General features: G+C 54.8%; 1 protein-coding gene across 1 annotated transcript in view; it reads right to left on the reverse strand.

Annotated features, from left to right (window-relative positions):
* Positions 1-2114: 2114 nt before the first annotated feature.
* IGSF9B (immunoglobulin superfamily member 9B) overlaps positions 2115-20164 on the reverse strand; it is a 47106-nt gene continuing 29056 nt past the window's right edge. Inside the window, exons 14-20 of the mRNA XM_025357411.1 lie at positions 19512-19738; positions 18592-18676; positions 16330-16491; positions 15537-15582; positions 13098-14753; positions 5425-5546; positions 2115-2836 (exon numbers count right to left, since the gene is read on the reverse strand). Coding sequence (XP_025213196.1) covers positions 2628-2836; positions 5425-5546; positions 13098-14753; positions 15537-15582; positions 16330-16491; positions 18592-18676; positions 19512-19738 — 2507 coding nt within the window. The 3' untranslated portion in view covers positions 2115-2627. The remainder of the gene's footprint in view (positions 2837-5424; positions 5547-13097; positions 14754-15536; positions 15583-16329; positions 16492-18591; positions 18677-19511; positions 19739-20164) is intronic.

Consider the following 20164-nt stretch of genomic DNA (forward strand, 5'->3'; position numbering starts at 1 on the left):
CTGACGTCCTTGCCCTAGCCAGGGAAGCCACAGCACAGTGGCCACTCAGTGACCAGCAAAAAGCACGGCTCCCCGCGTTGGGTCTATGTGCTGAGGTCATGGGCACTGCCAGAGGAAAGCAGAGGAGTCAGCACCTTAGTTAGCACGGGGGTGCCCTGGAAGGCACAGCCACAGCCTGAGCATCTCAGCCTCTCATGACATCCAAAAGCAGCAAAGCTTTCTACCTCATCATCTCCTCTTCTTTTCTAAACTGAGGGCTGGAATTCTCAGGATGCTGCTCAGAAAAGTTGGCCAAATTCATCCTGAAGGCTGACAGCCTGATGCCCACATCCCAGTGCATCCCAGGGCCTGGCTGAGCCCCCTGAGCTCCTCTGGGAGAGAAACCCCACACTGTACAAAGGCTGCATGTCAGCTCGCGGTGAGCCACCACCTCCCACCCCAACACCTCAGGTAAGCTGGCTCCCATCATCCCCCAGGAGAGACGCCCGAGTGAGCAGCATGTCACAGCACGGGGGCAGAGGGTGTGCTACCTGGAAAAAAGAACCCGAAGAGTTGTGTGCTCTTCCACCTTGCAGAGCTGTTGCTCAGTGGTCAAGTGGATTCCAATGCCCCAGAGAAGCACATCAACCGGAAGGCCCAGGTTCCACCCCAAGGGTGCCCGGCCTAGTCTCAGAAGCCCCTTTGTGCCTCTCCCACCACGACCCCTTCAGATGTGTTCAGAAAGGAACTGAGGTGGTGTGACTAGCACAGTAAACCTCAAGGGTGGAGCTGGTCCTCAGCTCCCTGGGTGAAAGGAAGGACCAGGGCCTGTGTGGCAGAGAAGAAGTCCATCCCCTAAGATGGAAATGCCAAGAAGAGACAGCAGCCATCCAAGGCCTCATCCTGCAAGGTCACTGGGCCAAGCCCATGGCAGCTGCATGAGACCAGCAGAAGCCGTCCAGTGCTGCCATGGCTCACATCCAAGCAGGGGACTCGGGAGAGGTGGGCGCCCCCAAACCCACCAAGACAGCAGCACCAAGAAGGAAATACTTCAAGGAACCTTCATTCTAAGCCAAGCCAGAAGCGGGGCTCCTGCTACAGAGTGGGGCAGGGGCAGATCTGCCCTCCAGCCCGCCCTCGGGGCCTTCTGCCCTGTCCTTGGGCAGCACCATGTCTTACGGGCAGAGAGACATCTTAGTGGGAAGATGACCTCATGAAGCTTCTGGATGCTAAGAGTTTGAACCAGGACAAGACTTTGGCAGAGGAAGAGTCAGTGCCCAGACCCTACTCACCACCCCTCCCGCCTTCATTCCTATGCCTCAGCCACAGAATAGATACTGGGCAAAGCGGGCGGGATCCAGAGCGTCCCAGGCCCCAGCAGCCAGAGGCGCCCTAGCTTCACCTGAGCCCATCCTCCTGGAGCTCAGGTCCACGGGAGGAGCAAGGCCCCAAGGCAGAGAAGAGTCGGCAGGCAGCACATGGTGAGTATGGGAAAGCCACAGGCGGCTCCGCACAAGTGGTAATTAATCAATCTGGAGAATTAGCTCCCACAAAAGGAAAGGAGGATCCAATCAGCCACTGTGGAACAGCACTGCAGAGTGCTGAGCCGGAGACGGTATAAATAGAGCCGGCAGCTTGGCGCTAGCACAGGTGGCTCTGCGGTGGGGGAGCCTTTGGCCACAGAGCTCATGGCCTGGCTGGGCGGAAGGGTGCCGATGGATGAGCTGGATTTGTGCACCAGGGGCTTGCTTTAGCCCCATGGCTGAGTAGCCTCTACTTCTGCAGCATGAGCTGCGCTGGAAGGAAGAAAGAGGCAGGTCTGGGTGCCTGGCCTCCCCTTCTTCACCCAGGAACCAAGAAATAAAGGCTTGAATTTAGTTCTGCAGTAACTCATTGCTGAACCCCCATAGAAGGCAGCCAGTAATCACAGCAAGGCCCCATTTCTACTCTGGGTGGGAGAAGGTAGGAGACAAATGGAGAATTCAGCTGAGAGGCGTGGATCCTGTTTCAGGAGAAAGAATCCCCCAAGACAGATGTCAAGCACCTGGCCAATGTGCAGCCAGTGCTAATCGCAAACCCCAGCTGACCACTGCCCTCCTCCTCCTGCCTCCACTGACCACAGAGAGCAACAGCACTTTGCCTCAATGTACATATATATATGTATATATATATACACACACACATAGAGAAACCCACACACTACAGACATATGCATCTGTATCTATATCTATACATATGTGGGGGTGTGGAAGACGGACATTAAGTCCAGCCTTCTTCCAGGACTTGAAAAACTGAAACAGAAGCAGAGAGCAGTAAAAGCCGTGCTTTCCTCTTCACTTCCAAGGACATTGGAAGAGATGAGAAAAATCAACCGAGTGAAGCAGGGGGCGGAGGGGAGGAGACAGGTGTTGCCCAGTCTCCAATCCACTTCCTGACCTCGACCCACAGGTGGAAGGTCTGCCCGCCCTCCGTCCCGAAGACAGGTGGCCAGAATCTGGAGGGAGACGCCCGCTCTGGCAAAAGAGGGGGCATGCAGGACAAAGATCCGGGCCGTCCTTGGCAGGCGGAGGAGGACACACCCCCACACGGTGGCCCTCCCTGCCTGAGCCCAGCAACCTCGCCCCGGGGACACCTAGGGTGGTGTGGAGTCACAGCAAAGTGGCATGGCCTGGGTCATCGTGGTCCACACTGTTGAGAATCGCTGTCTGGTCTTCCGGAAGCTGGCGGTGGCACAAGTCTGAGAGCCGGGCAAAGGGGTCAGGACGAGAATGTCTCTTCTTCTTTCGGAGGCAGACAGCTTCATCGGGCCACAGAACCTGAGAGTTGGGAAGCTGCTGAGCCTGGGAGGCAGAACCGTCTAGGGAGAAAGGAAGAGGGACGCAAAAGAGAAGAAAAGCAAGCGGATGAAAAGGAAGAACGCAGCCCGCTCACCTTTTCCACCTGCATATGTTCAGGGATTCTAATGTTGAAACAAAGGAATCACCTGAGTCTAGAGAGACCAGAACGAATTGCTGCAGAGAAACCACTTTCTTTTCCGCTAAGGCAACCAGCAACCTGACCCTGCTCCTTCACTGGAATAGGAGTTAAGAAAGTGGAATGGAGAGGATTTTCTTTCTCATTCATTTCTTTCTCCATCAGTCTACAGATATTTATTTTAGTGCCTCTTGAGTACTAGGCATCATTCTAGGGACTGGGGATCAGGAAGGAACAGGCTGGGACTCAGGGCATCTTTCTCGTCTACCCCAAGCAATGACTGACTTTATACAATATTTTAATTCCATGCAACAGTCAGGCCTTGACCCTTCCTGGAGTGCCCAGCCCTCTCCTCTGTCTTATGGCCCTTCTGGAGATTAAGCAGGAATGCCTTTGCTACCTTCAAAGACTATGCATCCATGTTAGGGTGCAGAGGAAGAGACAAACTGTCAAGACTTTAAAAGTACAGAAATAAAATTTGCAGTTACTGAAAATACTACAAAGATAAAATAGAGTCAACTGAGGCACTACTCCGCTCCTTAAAGGGTTAACACTTGAATTGCATCTTAAATTATGAGCCTTCTACAGATCTGAAGAAAAATTACTATTCCCAACAGAAGAAATGGCATTTGGGCAAGCCCCAAGTTAAGGCTAAATGTGGTGTGTCCCCAGTACAGAAGGGAGGTCATCTCAGTTGGAAAAGAATGAGGCAAGAAAGACAGGCAGGGCATCTAGGAGCTTGAAATCTGTTTTGGTTACGACGGGAATCTTCTGGAAGGTTTTAGGAAGTGTGTGTGTGCGCGCATGCCTGCACGTGTGCGTTCGTGACTGAGAGGATGCTGCTACGTGTCCTACAGCTTGCTGTGGTGGCTGTGTGTGGAATCCGTGGTGCAAGGTACAAGGATGGGGCTGGAGCACCAGTCACAAGGTACTGCAATAGTCAAGGTGGGACAGACAGTGACTCAGAACATAGAGTTAGCAATAGAGACAACGGAAAGTGGCCAGATTCAGGATATGTTGCAAAGGCTGAGCTAACAGGTATTACCTAGTGGGCTTGACGTGAGATGAGAAGGCAAGGGAAGAATCTGGGAATTAAAGGGCCTGATACCCCAGGGGGCACCAGTGCTAGTGATTAAACTGAGGAAGAGCTGAGGAGAAGCAGACCTGGAGAGGCTGATCAATAACTCTGCTTTAGACATTGTAAAGGCGTATGAAACACCCAAGTGCACATTCAACTGGCAACTGGAAAGATGAGCCATGACCTCAGGGAAGGGACCTGGGCTAAAGACAGACATTTGGAAGATGCCAACATAGAACTGGTAACAGGACCACTGCCATCAGAACAAGAGAGAATGCAGGTCTCTGATGCATAAGAGAAATACATAAGTTATACATAAGTTATGAAATACATAAGAAATACATAAGTTATACATATATATAAAATATATATTGATGGGTCTTAAATGGGTTAAGAATGGGCTTAAATTGGTTGAAAATGCAGCTTTGAGCTCCAGTTTCTAACCCAAGCCCTAAAAACATCATTTTCTTTTTCTCTGCCACGGTATTTCCATCTGTAAACCGAGAGGATACTATTATCTGCCAAAGGCTAAGTGATCATAAGTGATCACCGTCTCCCAGAGATTCATGGGGCTCTGAATTTCTGTATAACACTCTCCCATAATCCTATCTATAAGGAGAGTTACTGTACAAGTTATCAAAGATCTGTAAAGAAACTGTTCAGCATTCTTCCTTCACAGCCTGCCACAACACTCCTAAAACCATTCATGAAAAGAGGGTTTTTAACAAACATTAAATAATTTTCTAGTCTTAAAGAGGGCTAAATTCGTTCTGCACTCAGAAGCTACCTATCCCTGCAAGATACACATCGGACATACTTCGATAGAGGCGCCCTCTCTGTGGGGTAAGGAGGCTTCCTTCACTCGATCTCACTGAGAAGAGTGCAGCCAACCTGCAGAGGCTGGGCCCAGGCTGCAATGTACCCTGAGCTCCACATGGGGCCCCGTCATGCCTATGTTTCCTAGAAGGCCTGAAATGATAGAGGGGAAGTAAGTAAGGAGATAAGAGTTATGTGCAAGGTGAACGGCAGAGTGGAAAAATATATCTGTACTATCTGTGTTGTTTGAAAACACACTAAAACAATAGGATACATTTTCTGAAGCTATAGGCACAGAAAAGGTTCTGAAGGCACATACGCTGAAAATGACAGTTCTCCAGGTGAGTGGAAACAAATTGGGAGAGCAATCAGATAGATTCTGCTTATCTTTCTCATTTTGTATATTAAAATCATGTTTGTGTATTGCTTGAAAAATAGTGTTAAAAAAGAAAGGACAAGAGAAGCTTGTGGATTCAATTCTAGAGAAAGCCCAGGGTTGGGACCCTGAGCCCAGTCACCCTCCTGACAATGGCAAGGCAAGGTGGGAGAAGTGGGGCAGCCCTCTGCCCATCATTTACCGGATCGTTTCTTTGACTTCGAAGAGCCCTTGGATGACTTTTTGGGCTTCTTTATCCGTTGGTATTTCAGAGCCTCCAGCCTCTCAGGTGCAGCAGCATTCTCGGGTGCAGGTGGAAGTGTTCTGGAAAGGACAACCAGAGAGCCACAGGTCAGCTCCCGGATGTGTGAGGCTTTGGAAGAGGGACTGGAAGAAAGCCAAGTAGCTGACCCATAGAAGGACAGAGTTCAGTCCCACAGAGCCCAGGGTGCCCACGATGGCTCCATGATACCCGCCTTTCTATTGTTCCTGGAAAGAAGAAAACCCAGTAGAAAGCTCCAGGAGCATGGCCCACCTTGGACGGAAGCCAACCTGCAGAGCGATCAGCAGACCCTAGCAAAGGGAGAGAGAGAGACTTTAATAGTAAGCCCCTTCCCATGTAACTCAAGCTGGGATGTATTCAGTGTCAGAGACAGAAGTAGGCTCAACGTCTGGAGTTCCTAGAAATCACCACAATCAAGACCTTTGCATGGAAAGTAAAAGGGCATATTAGAGCAGGGGGCAAGCAACTCCCATCCCAGTGAACCATCCTCCATCTCCAGAAAAGGGGGTGCTAAGTGAGAAACCCGGACCCCAGCTTCTCCTGCAGCTGCAAGATTCCCACAGAACAGCAGCAGCTTACAGCAACGAATTCTTGTCATATACCAACATTTTCAGGGCCGTGTCTCCTCAACTCTGCAGACGAGGCTCAGCTCTCCTCGGCCATGTAAGAAAACAGGAGAAAGTGGCAGGAGATGACGGCAGAACAACCAAATCTGGTAGCCTCCCAGAGCCCTTACTGTCTGTAACAAGAACGTGGTGAACCTCTGTATTTTAGGATTCGACAGAGAAACGGGGTTGTTGGAACAGAAGTGTACTGGCCTCTCTTCCTGCATCCTGATTGCCACTTGCCTGGTGGATCAACTGCACAGTTAGGACAGGTTCCACAGTCTGGCCACACCCGTGCAGCAGCCCAGGTACACAAGGGAGCCAGAAGAGCTGAGAGGACAGGCAGTCTGTGACACTCGGTGCATATTGGAGAGAATCTTTCAAGAGTCATAAAAGAGGAAAACCTAAAAGACATGTTCTCAATGCCATTTCTTCTCAAAGTAACCCAACTCGGAGCCTGAGGAATGAAGGGGAAACAGAAAGAGACAGGTCACTCTGTCTTCCCACCAGCACTGGCATTAGCACGCGATCAGAGAAGCAGGGACGCTCTGGAGCTACGGCGGATGGGCGCGCCTCGCTCTTCTCCTGGACCCCCCAACTCCCTCCCCTATCTCCATCGCAAACAGTTTTTAGAAAGTCCTGATTAAAAGAGGTAGGACAGACAATGCTGTGAGGGCAAAAGAAGACCCCAAAGGTCAAGAGGTCTGAGGTTTAAAAAAATGTTAACAGGGATAGGAAACCTGCAGCCTCTTCTCCAAAACATCAAATATCTTGGCAGCAAGGCAGGAAGAGGAGACTTACACACTAAATGAAGATGAGCCTCTGGTCTCTGGGGTTTCCTGCATGCACTGGCAATGCAGTGACCTCTATCTTCCTGGGGGATGTCATCGTTCTCTAGTACTTTAGTCCATAGAGTTTCAAAAGGCTCCCTCAAAAGTTCAGGTCAGGATCAACCTCTTGACTTTCCATAGCCCCTGACAGCAGAGCTGAGGAGGACACACAGGGTCCCTTACGTGCACACACAAGCACACACAGCCCTCTCGTGAAGAAGTGACCCAACATGCCAGTCTACCCAGAGAGATCCTACAGCACAGCAGCAGCTGGGAAGGAAGCGGGAAGGCAGACAAAGGGTGCAGGTGCCCGGGCAGGAGGGAGCACACCTTGCCAGTGTGGAAGGCACATCCTCACCCCTTCTCATCCTCGACTGAGGCTTCTTCATGCTGCCTACAAGGAAAGTCAATGTGAATCCACCTATTCAGTCGATCTCTGTCTCCTGGCCGGCCTCTTCAGGAGGACCACACAGGGAGAGCAACGTGTGGTCAGGGAGGCACATGACCAGCAAGAACAGTAGTCTCCAACGTCATCCAGGGAGACTGCAGGAGCATGAGAGAAACGGGTACAGGGTGCCCTGAAAACTGTTAGGGATTCTTCAAGCCAGGTGAAACTTCCAGGGGTGATACGATGGTTAGAATCCACATCTTATCACTGTTGTCATTTTTATCTAGCATTGATTTACCACTTACCACAGCAGGCACTGCTGTACAGTAATTGCCTATAATCTCTACAGCAAACCTAAGGTAAATACTACAATGCCCCCATTTTTCAGATGGAGACACTGAAGTTTAGAGAGGTAAGCAACCTGTCGAATAATCCAGTCATCGTGGGACAGAGCCAAGACTCTTAACGTTAGGCTCACCTCTCAACTGCCCTTCCAACGTCTTCCCAATCAACACAGGTATAGCAGCTACAAAGAAGAAAAGCATGGCATCCCCACCACACCTGAGAAATAGATATGCCTTGCAACGTACTTGAGGCTAGCACTGACATTCTGTGCTTTGGTGGAACAGCCCCAGTAAGACAGACCAGGGCTGTAGAGGAGCCGGCTTAAGTTGTATCTTCAGACAAAAATTCCCAAACAGTAATGATCCAGTAACCAGAAGCAGCCGATTTTCCCTTGAGAAACAGCCAAGCTCCAGCCCTTTCAGGACACCTGCTGTCCACCTGTTTAGCTCTGGGCTCAGCACGGAAGCATGGCCACAGGACAAAGAAGGCTCTGGACACACCAAGACCCTCACCCAATGCAGGAGGAAAAAACAAAAGCTAGTGTCTGGCAGAACAGGAGGGAGGAAGCGGGGCAGGCAAAACGAGTCTATTTTTGGCACATGGTACAGAAAAGACGCATAGAACGTGACCTAACAGACTTTACGAACTGCATGTAAAGCCCTGTGCAATCGAATTGCCTCCCTGTTTTAGGAAAGGTGACCATGTTTGCTGCCAATGCCAGCCCCACCTGGGACCCTTTGGTCATGGAGCTCCTGGTGCCAATGTCTCAGATGGGAAGCTTCAGTGAAGCAACTCCATCCTATCCCTGGAATTCAGCTGTCAGGTAAATCTAAGTTTGATCCATAGATGATCCCATTACACCAGAAGCCAGTCCTGGGCTTTCCAAGAATTTAAGGTCACAGCTCTCTTCCCAAACAGCCTATACTGTTCTAAAGCATGCAGGAATACTACAAACCCCGGGGCTCCCCTTCTTCCAGGAAGTCAGGGGATTACTGTAAGATGAGGGCCTCAAAGCCTTGGCACAGAGGGGATTTTTACAGTACAGGACTACCAACAATTGCCTGGAACTTACTTCTCTTTTTTTTTTTTTTTTTTTTGAGACAGGGTCTGTGTTGCCCAGGCTGGAGTGGAGTGGCACAATCTCATCTCACTGCTGCCTCAACCTCCCCATCTCAGATGATCTTTCCACCTCAGCCCCCGAAGGAGCTGGGACTATAGGCATGTGCCACTATGCCCACCTATTTTTTGTATTTTTTTGTAGAGATAGGGCTTCACTATGTTGCCCAGGCTGGCCTCGATCTCCTGGACTCAAGAGATCTGCCCTCCTTGGCTTCCCAAAGTGCTAGAATTATAGGCATGAGCCACCACACCCAGCCAATACTTTTTCTCCCTTTTCAAAAAATCCATACGCAACCCAAATCACGACCAGGTAGCCCAGGAGGTCTTATTTGCTTAGCTCTCAGCTTACCCAGAAGAGCTGAGGAAAGATGCAGCCACGTCAAAGTGGAGGCCTCAGGACAGGGAAAGTCAAAACCCCCTGCATATTTCCTTAGCTCAGCGCCCATCAGCTGACCATTATGACGCTGTTCAGGTGTTCCCTGGCCAACAGGCTGAATCAGGGGCTTGATGGGCATTTTCTTCCTCTTCTAATCATCTGAGAGCAAACACCACCTGCCTGATTATACCCTGATGGAGGCAGAGGAAAGCCACTCACAGACGGGCCATAGCAAGGGAAAGGGTGGGCCCACTGCAGGAGTCTGGAGGTCTGAACCCACCCCACTGACCGCAAGATGGAACTCTTCTGTGGGGCCGGGCTCAGACCAGTGCTCTGCCTCAGAACATGGCAGAGGCTTGTTTCCAAAAGGGCTCCTTCCTACGGCTGACCCACAGGGGCCACTCCATGCTCCAGACCCACCTGCCTCCCTGCAGTGACAGCCTGAACGGGAAAGCGAGTGGAAGAAGAGGTGAGGACAGGGCATCACTAGGCTCAGACAGGAGCTAAGAATTGGCTCAGCCTCCCCACGGTCCACAGAAAGGACAGGTCCACACAATACAACTCCCCATGTTGAGAAGGGAGTTGGGAAGAGGAGAAAAAAAGGGAGAGAGAAAAGAGGAGAGGCAGGGGCAACAACTACATATGGGCCAAAGGAACAGGAGAGGAACTGAAGGGAAAAGAAACAGCGAGAACGCACGTGGACAAGAGCTGTCACAACTTCTCCAAGCAAGACCGAGAGGGCACACATGCAAAGGTGCAGCATGGAGACAGCATCTGAACAGAGCCTGCAACTCCCCAGGGCCCAGCAGCCGTACCGGGAAGGCTCCCAGCAGGCAGGAGAGCCCAGCACTGAGGGGCTGACTCAGGATGGGGAGGGTCTCCTTCTCCTAGGCTGGGGATGCTGGCCAGGCCCGGGAGAGAAACGATGGTCCCTCATCGCTGCCCCTGGTTTCTGGGTTTGCCACAGCAGTGAAAAGAGAGTGGGCTTCTCTTGGATCTGGCACAGTGGGGACACTGGGAAAGGGGAGGGTCAATGGAGTTGAGTGAAGGGGCGAGGAAGTAACACATGAGAGCGGAGTCTAGGAATTTCCAGGAGCTGGGGTGAGAGCTAGTCTAGGGCTCCCACACCTCCGGGGGCCATGGAGGAGTCACAGCTGGGAGAGGGAAGGAGATGGGGAAGGTGGAAGACCAATGGGTCTATGGCCGCAAGAGGGCCCCGGAACAGGTGAGCTCGTAAACGCTGCCTGACAGCCCTCCTCACACTCACCCTATGCCAGACAGCCTCACCCACAATTCCGGGGCCTCTGGGCTGCTGACAATTTTATAGCTACAGATGGTAAAGAAATGTCAGGGCAGTCCTCTTTATGGAGGCCACTCTTCGGACTGAATGAGAATTATAGCCCTGGTTAGGAAAATGAGCCTCCCTTGACATCTCTAGGTGGGGAAGGCACCTGTCTCCTCGCCTGGGAAGCCAGAAGCACCTGGATGGGAGGCTCGCTGTCTCCCATGCAGGTGCCCAATGCCTGTGTGTGCCCAGGCACAGGGCAGAGGGTCCGTGGCAACAGGCAGCACCTTGTTAGGCTACTGTGAGAGGGAGCGAGCTTCGGGTGGCCCTGAGTCTCTGTGAGGGACTCAAAGGCTCCCTGAATGCCCAAGTTCCTTTGGCTTCCACCTGGAAGGACACTCAAGGAGAGGTCGACTGCAGGGGCAGAGGGAGGGACACAGTGCTGGTCCCTGGGGGGTTTCACTTCTTGCCAGCTCAATGCCTATCTGCCCAGGGGAAGCCTGCCCCCTCCCTTTGGGGAGGTCCTCCCAAGACCCTTTCCCTACAGCATGACTGCAGGGACCTGACCCTGCGGAGGACCCCACTGTCAGGGAAGAAGTGGGGCTCATCCCAACCTTGTGCTCCTCGAGAGAGCCTAATACCACGAAGATCCCAAGAAGCTGGTGAGGGGCCAACCACCCCAGGAGAAGGGATGCTCTGCCTGGGGCTGCTGGGAGAATAGGGTGCGGGAGGTTCTTCCTGGATACCAGAGGGGCCCCACAGAGGTCCCCAAGGGTGCAGAGATGCAAAGCAGATCTCGGGCGTTCTGGGCCCCTTCGGGGTGCATGCAGGGCCCCAGGGCTTCTGTGGGAGGCCCTGGGTGTACTGGCAGCAGGCTGGCAAGGCGTCAGAGTGAGGAGAGCCGCAGGGGGCTCTAGAGGGGCTGGACATGGGGATGGGGGGCAGAAGCTGCAGCTAGGCGGTGCCGAGCGTGGCTCGATGTGGGGAACCCAGAAGCCGTGGGGATCGAGGAGCGGCAGCGGCCACCCCACGGGGCGGTGAGGGGACATGGTTTGGATCCCCTGTCCAGGAAGCAATGGCCCGGCCGAAGCCCCGTCCGCCTGCCCGCCCCCGCCCGCCCAGCCGAGGAGCTCCCTTACCTATTGAGCTGAGGAGAGGCTTGTCTCGACAACACTGCCCAGATAGCTGAGATCAATCAGAAACAAAGCAGTTATCAACACCGGCCGGGGGGCACCGCCCACGCACACCCAGAGGGAAGCAGGGGAGGGCACAGCGAGCACCGGACAGGCGAGGCCGGAGCGCGGGGGAGGGACGAGGAGAGAGACAGAGACCCAGACACGATGGAAGGAAGCAGATGAGCTGAGCGCGCACAAAGCACAGAGACAGGGCTGCCGCGGCACCTCCCGCGGCAGACAGAGGCGGCGGCTGAGGCTCCTCCACCTCCCTGCGCCCTAAGCTCCGCACCCCCTTCACCGCCCCGGAGCAGCCCGTGGTGGCGCTGGGGCTGGGAGGTGACCTTGTACTTCCAGGTACCAGGGAGGGTGGGGGACGGGCAGGGGGAGGGCGCTGGGCTCCCTCCTCCTCGACCACCTCCCATCCTGCCTACCACCAGGCCAGCCTCCTCTGGAACTCTCTGCTCCCTCCACAGGCGGCTACATCAAGAAGAGAGACCAAAGGACGGAGCCAGAGAGAGAAAGAGAGAGAGAAGAGGGCGGGGGGACGGGGTATCCAGGGGCACTACAGAGGCGTGGCCAGTTCTTCTGAGCAAGTCGGGTCAACCCAAAGACGATGGTGAGGAAGGAAGATAGGCAGAGAGAAAGACTGACTGGAGAAGGAAGGAGGGGCAGGGGGAGAAGGAGGGGGGACGGCAGGGAAGAAGGATGAGAGAAGAAGAGGCATAGACAGGTGTCCAGGCTCTGGTACCTGGAATACCAGCTGCTACAGTTTAGAGAGTGCTCTCTCAGGCGGGCTGATAGCCGGAGCTTGTCTGTCTGTCTCTCTGCAGCTTCCTGCGAGGTATACAGGTGGGGGTGGGGGACGTGTCCTGCACATGGTCACAAGGCCTGACACTTTTCTCTGGGCCTCCAGGAGAGGCTGAGGAGGGGGCTGGAGTCCGGCGCTCACTAGGGCTGCTAAGGGCCAGGAGTTTGGGAACAGGAGGCCCCTGGCCTGGTGGTCTGGAGAAGTCAGGCTCCGGGGTCCTGCTTAACAAGGAGGAGGGGCCGGGGAAGAAAAGGAGGCTAGACACGAGGTGTGTGGGCAACCCCCAGGACCACCGCCTGATGCCAGGACCACAGGGACACGGAGAGCCATCAACTCCAAGAGGGACGGGGTCCACCCCCGCAAGGGCACTCGCTGTGATCCGCTGCTCCCTGGTAGGTGGTGCGCCCGCTGAGAGCTCAGGGCTTGCTGGAGAAGATGCCTCATGCTCCTGGCAGGGCACCTGGGCAGGTGGGCCCGCTCCACCCCAGCGACTGCACCCTGCCAATGCCGCGGCGGCCAGAACTCCTCTCCCGAGGGATGCTGGTGCAGCATGTCCACACAAGCCCTGTCGCCGGGCGGATGGACGGGGTGGAGGGCAGGGCGAGGCGGGTGGGGAAGGAAGTTGACCAGGTGCGGGTGGTGGAAGAGGCGGCGCACTCACCCTGAAGTAGGTAACGTGGGTGGTGGGGGCTCTGGTCGGAGCAGTTCCTCCCCCATCCTTCGAGGGGAAGGCGTCTGTCCAAACACGTCCAAGCTGTCCCCAGGCCCAGCAGGGGCAGGGCCAGGTGGAGGGGAAGGGTAGCCTGTGGCCAGTGTGGTGAAGCCCATGGCGGGCCGGTAGCTGGGACTCCCGCTGCGGCTGCTCTGGGTCGGGGAGCCCGTGGATGGCGTGGACTTTCGAGAAAAGCTGACTGCAGCAGGAGGCTGCAGGGTGATCTCTGACATCTCTGTCTGCTGCAGGAGGCCCGGGCGAGGCCGGGCACGGGCGGCGAGCTCAGGGGAGCCAGTGCGGGAGCTGAGGGGGCTTTGGGTCAGAGGTGAGAGCCGGGAGGGCTGTAGCACCACTTGATGTAAACTGGGCTCGGCGCGCCTGGCCTGCCGGGGGCTGGGCCGGGGCCGGGGCTGGGGCTCATACCACCGGGTGTCCAGGCCAAATGTGCTGGGGCCGCCGTGCGCCCCCGGCTCAGCCGGCTCGGGGTAAGGCAGCACGGGTATGCCCATGCCTTGGCTTGTATGTCGCAGCTGCCCTTGGCTTACCAGAGGTTGCATAGGTCTGTCCTGCCACTTGGCGGCGGGGGGCGCTGGGACAGGGCCCCTGCCAGGTGACTTGCCTGCCCAACCCTTTGGTGCCTCCAGAGACAGGATGCCTGGGTAGGCTGCGGGCACCTGCAGGGAGGTGGGGGGCAGTCCTCGGGGGAGGCCGGCCTTGGGCTGCAGACTCTCGGGCACATCACAGGGTGGCAGCTGGTGGGGGAACATCATTGCTGGGGTCTCCAGCCCCCCGAAGGGGAATTCTGGCCGGCCCCAGGGCTCAGGGGAGCGCCCTCCTGTAGGTGTCTGAGTCAAGGGCAGCGTGCTGTTGGATGCATTCTCTCCATTCTCCTCAGGGATGGTAGGGTGGCCAAAGGGCCCCTCGGTGTGCAGGGGCGGGGATGACATGACGGAGCTCAGGGGGCTGCCCACTTCTGGCACGTAGAATGGGGGCGGCTCCACCTCCCCAGGGCTGCTGCTGCTGAGGTACCCATAATACTGGCCGTGGTGGAAGGGCCGGGGGGCAGGGGGCCGGGCCTGGCCTGTGGCCTGAAGCCGACCTTCCAGGCCACCGGGGCCCTCCAGCCCACGGGGCTGGAACCGAGGGCTGTATGCTGGTGGTGGCAGGTAGGACTCCTGGCTGGATGACAGAGGGGTGAGCTGGGACTTCAGGGCAGCCACAGATGTGGGCACCAGTGGGTCCTCATTCTCCTCATCCGACTGGCGGAACTCGGGGTACATGTCCGTCTCCTCGGCGAAGGGGAAGCCCTCGATGCGCCTGCTCTTCAGTGAGGGCTCCATCTCGGCAGGGTCCATCACGAAGCGGCCATCAGGGCCTCTGCTGATGAGTTCGATGGGCGTGGTGGCCTCCGCCTCAGCCTCCGCTTTGGCCACGCTGTACTTCTTGCTGCTGATGGCCCGCTTGGTCTTCTTGTACAGCGACAGCTCCTTCTCGCGGGTGGGGCTCAGCATCCTCTTGGCCGCAGGCTGGCCCTGGTCATCCGAGGATTCTGACGGTGCCCGGAGCGTGCGGATGCTCTCAGGGCTCACCTTGCCAGAGGACAAGCTGCAGGGAGGAGTGAGAGCCAGGAGGGGATGAGGTGGGGGAGTGTGCTGGCCAGGACTTCCTTTCCCTCTCTTGGCAACCACCCAGCACCCAGGATCCTCATGCTAAAGAAAACTGGCTGCGTATCGTGGTGTGAAATGCTTTGGTCAACTCTCCACTGTCTGGATGTGCATCCTCCTTTTTTTTTTTTTAAAAGACGGGGTCTTGCTATGTTGCCCAGACTGGTCTTGAACTCCCAGCCTCAAGCAATCCTCCCGCCTCAGCCTCCCAAAGCACCAGGATTACAGGTGTGAGCCACCGCACCCAGCCCCCACCGCATCATCTATCTTTCCAGTGAACACCCACCTCTCCACTTTTGTGCTGGCCTGCCCCTCTCTGGTGTGCTCTAAGCATACCTCCAGCTTCATTCCCCCCTTTTCAAGGCTAGCAAGCTCACTTTAATATCAACTTAAGCAATACATATTAAGGAGGCAAATCTGCTAGGGTGGGAAAACACTAGAGAAATACATTCCAAGGCTGAAGAGAAACTGATTACTGGCTAATTTGGATCATCTGCACTGCCACTCCCTCTACCAGTGTGGACAACTTACAATTAACACACAGGGCAATCAAGAAGAAATGGCTTAGAAACACTGAGATGGGGCTGGGCAAGTACAATTAACACACAGGTCAATCCAGAAGAAATGGCTTAGAAACACTGAGATGGGCTGGGTGAGGCAAGCCGTCTACCTATGTGCCCCCTGCCATGAACAGCACAGTTCTCCCAGGATCAGAGACACTTACGGAGACTCCAGGCTCTTCCTGCAGTGGGTGATAGAGAGTGGAGGGTCTGGAAGGAAAGAGAAGGGGAGAGGCTGCTGAGGCCAAGCCAGCAACCACGCAGCACGCTCATCCGCAGGAGCTGACAGGGCGGGAGCGGAGCTGACAGGGCCTCGCAGCGCCGCCGCGCGGGGAAAGAGCTGACAGGGCGGGAGCGCAGTCGCGCGGGGAAGGAGCTGACAGGGCCCCGGAGCGCCGCCGCGCGGGGAAGTAACTGGCAGGGCCCCGGAGCGCCACCGCGCGGGAAAGGAGCTGACAGGGCCTCGGAGCGCCACCGCGCGGGAAAGGAGCTGACAGGGCCTCGCAGCGCCACCGCGCGGGGAAGGAGCTGACAGGGCCCCGGAGCGCCGCCGCGCGGGGAAGGAGCTGACAGGGCCCCGGAGCGCCGCCGCGCGGGGAAGGAGCTGACAGGGCCCCGGAGCGCCGCCGCGCGGGGAAGGAGCTGACAGGGCCCCGGAGCGCCGCCGCGCGGGGAAGTAACTGGCAGGGCCCCGGAGCGCCGTCGCGCGGGGAAGGAGCTGCTCACAGGGGGCACCTTTGGCCCCTGCCTTCATGTTAGCTTGGGCCCCAGCAGCCTCTCCCCGACACCCCTGCTTCTTACTCCCACCTTCAAATCAAGTCTCACTGGCAGCTCTACCCACAAGATCTCAATGTCCCTATTTCCAAGGAGGGGCCATGCTAAAATTGGTCCATCTCTCTTGATGGGGAGCTTTTGAAACCGGACCAGGGAGAGCAGGGGAAGGGGACAGACACCCACCTTTTTTGCGCTTGAGCTTACGCTTGCGCTGCTTGTTGACAAAGCAGGCAGCCAGGGTGCTGAACAGGATGGCAGCTGCCAAGAAGCAGATGGTAGCTACGATTCCCGCCAGCACAGGCCGCGCCAGCCCGTCCTCGGTCAGGTCCGGCTGCGGGAAGATGTCTGCAGGGAGGGTGGGGAGCACTCATGAGCCCATCCTTCCCCGGGACCTCACCTGCTCCGACCTTCAGTCCCCAAGTGTTTCACCCTGCCTTTGTAGAACAGACAGTATCAAGGCTCAGGCTCCAAGCTGAACTCTAGCACTGAGGAGGTCTGGATGGTGTCACGAAGAGGAAGAAGACAGGAGAGACTACAGAAGTCAATCTCTCCAGAGGGTATAAAGAAGAAAACATCTATGCCTACCCCCATGGGGATGATGACTTCAAGAGTGATCTATACTTATCTAGGGTTCTGCCTTCTGCAAAGTACCTTCACGCAGGTTATCAGCTCCACTCATGTTAACCCCATGAGGTACACAGAGCACACATACTGTTCTCATTCTCTAAATGAAAGGGCTGTGATCCGCTGAGTTGGAGAGACCTGCTTATGTGAATATTGCCATCAGTGCCCAAACCAGAATGCAGCTGCCTGCTCCCAGTCTGGGATTTCCTGCCTCACACCACGCTGTCTCTACAAAAGGAGAGCCCAGGTGTGAAGGCAACTTGAGGATAAAATACTACCGCAGGAACAGGGATTATTACTACAAAATTCAGATCCAAATGTATTTAACCCCTTCTAGCACAAGCATGCAATGTCCTGAAGATTCGCACCCTGGTCATCTCAGGTACGGAAGTACCCTAGAGCTGGCAGGGACAGCAGAGATGGAGCCAAATCTCTTGTTTCACTGTAAAGAACTGAACGTCCTCCTTTCCTGCCCAAGTCCACAGAGCTCGTTATGACCGAGCCAAGACCAGACCCCAGCCTACCTTCTTATACTCATTGGAAAGTTATGTAAGTGCCACTGCTTAGGTTCAGCAAAGGCAAAATCGATAGATTGTAATGTATTTGGCCAGAATTCATTGCTGCATTGATAATAATAATGGATAAAAATAATCCAGATGATGCTGATTGTCTGAGGGGAAAATGAAAGCTACAGCCTTTGGAAATGGGGGACCTAATACAGGGAATGCTGAGGCTGCTGCCTCCTCCTTCTCCCATGTGGAAGGGTCTGATGAGGCACATTTCCTGCCAGGAACTGGCAGAGAGCTACTGAGCAGAGAATTGTCAGGGGTGGGCCCACACAACACCCCTTCTTCAGCTCCAGCCTTAGCTGCAAGCTCTCATCCCTGTTCCTCCAACTCTGGGTCTATTCCCCAGAGAGAAGTCAAGAAGGACTGTGGGTTCTGCTACCTGTAGGACACAACTTTGTTTTTTTAAAGCCCGTTGGTGCCTAATGTATAAAGCAGAAATCGCACTCCACACCCACCCCTGCTCTCATGCTCCCTGCAGTGTGTCCACACCAGCACTTCCCCAACTCTACAAGTCCTGCCGCATGAGCTCCTCAGACGAGGTTGCTGCCACCTGTTCCCAGGAGTCTCTGGGTGAGCAGTGCCCGAGGAAATGATGCCATCACTTGCTTATAAGCAAGAGCCTTTTTCCATACCAAGGACACCCCTTCACTGGCAGAGGAACCCTGCTATGTCTTAGGAACTATAGCTGGAGAGAAGATGTGTAGAAATGGGACCAGGGCCAAGAGAAAGAAAGATAAATGGAGAAAATGCTAGGGGGTTGGCTTTGTTTAGCCTTAAAAATCTAGAGAGAGGAAGGAAGGGAGGAAAACACCAAACAACAATTTTCCCAATAAAACCCACATAATTAGAAAGAAGTCTATCACAAGCATTCGATAAACATGGTTGACCTGTTGTTTCCTCCGATTCACAGCCCCTCCCCCACAAGAGGAAACTGAAAATGTACAGCAAATAGCACTTCAATCAAGTCCTTTTTGACTACTATAATGAGACGATTAGTTGAATTTATTTCTGTGGCTGTCTTATACAAGTGTCAGAAACTCAGCTTCTGAGCTTCACGAAATAGCACGCATCATGGAAATATGGGTTTGGTGGGCTTAAGAAAGGCTACGACTCACATAGCTGCTGCAACCAGGCACCTCCTTAGTTTCCAATCCAGCCTCTCCTTGTGGAGTCGCTATTTCACAAAACGACCCCCATGCAGCTCTGGGGCTTACGTCCCTAGAGTTGCAAGAGCACCCTCAACCCAAAATACCTGTGCTGGAGACGCCGGCGATGTTGCTGGGCTCGCTGATCAGATCCTGCATGACGGCCAGAACCCGGAACTCATACCACGTGTCCTACAGCACCAGGGACAATACCCAGTCAGCCGAGGGACCTGAGATGACCACTATCCCCACAAACACTCATCCTGCACACAGCCTTGCAAAGGGCAGGGTGCCCAAAGCACGAGAGGACTGCTAAGCGTCTAATGCTAAGTGATGGTAGCACTGGCCAATTGCTGTGGTGTAAACACTCTTACAATGGCTGACTTCAAGCTACGAATGTGAGGTCACCAAAAGCGCTGGGAAGAGATATGTACAACAGGCTCTCCAGGGCCACTGGGAGCCCACTCCAGCAACTACTATTAATAAATAAGTGTCCAGGAAGGAAGACAGAAAGATAGATGAGACTGTATCTTACGAAACCAGCTGCTTCCTCTCCCCAACTAGATATCCAAGTTTAACAGGGCTACTGGAAAAACGGATAATGCACTTTCCTCCAGGGACTCTAAATTATTGGAGATGGGGTCCTTCCTTGGACAAACCTAGAAGAGAATTCTTCTTGGAATTTCTCTGCCCATCCCAGGTTAGGCTTAGCAAGGGGCTGGGGTCAGTGCTCTGATTATGCCTGCTGGCCTCTCAGCCTGCCCTGCCCAGTTTGTGGCGGTGCTGAGGCCCTCAATAGAACACAGGCCCCTGCTGCCCCGGAGCTGGCCCCAAGCCTGTGGATCATGATCTGAGGAGTCCAGGCCTTGGTAGTGAGTCTGGGAGAACCCAGGACCAGTGGTGAGGAGGTACAGTATGTGGCTGGCCTCACACACCCAAAGTTGGTCACTCAAAGCTTCCAGTGCCTCTGGAGTCTTGTCACTTCCAGGATTTGGGAAGCAGCAGCAAGGAAGAGCAAGGCCCTCACCTGTGACAGATCCTTGGCAAAGAACTCTCCATCAGTGCCGGGGATGGCATCGTCGAGCATCTCCCAGCGCTCCCCGACGCGGAACTCCATGATGTAGCGGTCGATGGGAAAGCTGTGGTTGGCAGGCGGAAGCCAGGACAGGAGCACACCCTGCTGAGTCCGATTGGCTATGAGGCACCTCGGTGGGGTGACCAGCACCAGGGGTTCTGGAGTTGTAATAGGGAATGCTGCGGCAGGGGAGGGAGAAGAACCATAGCGCATCAGCAAGGCCCAGGGCGGCTGCCGGCACTCCCACATTCCCGTGCACACGTCAGGGCCCAGAGGGAAGCAGAGTCAGGGCCTGGGGGCCCAGGGCTTCAAGGTTCTGTCTTCAGAGTATGTCTAAAGAGCATACATGAAGGAATCGTGTACTGCGAAAGGGAAGAGAAATGGGAACTATGGAGAAGGAGGAATAATTAAATGTTATCAAAGTATCTCCTGTGCTCTTCCAGGGAGCTAGGGATATCTTCTTTCTCACAGCACAGCAGTCGCTCCTTCCATTCCCTTCTTGGCCGGGGCTTGGGGTCAACATGAGGTCCCACAGAAGTGCCAAGGACTGGAGGTGAGCATCCCAGACTGCTGTCTACCTTGGCGGAAGCTCAGGAGCGAATTCT

Source organism: Theropithecus gelada, chromosome 14 (genome assembly GCF_003255815.1).
Source record: "Theropithecus gelada isolate Dixy chromosome 14, Tgel_1.0, whole genome shotgun sequence".
Classification (NCBI taxonomy): Eukaryota; Metazoa; Chordata; class Mammalia; order Primates; family Cercopithecidae; genus Theropithecus; species Theropithecus gelada.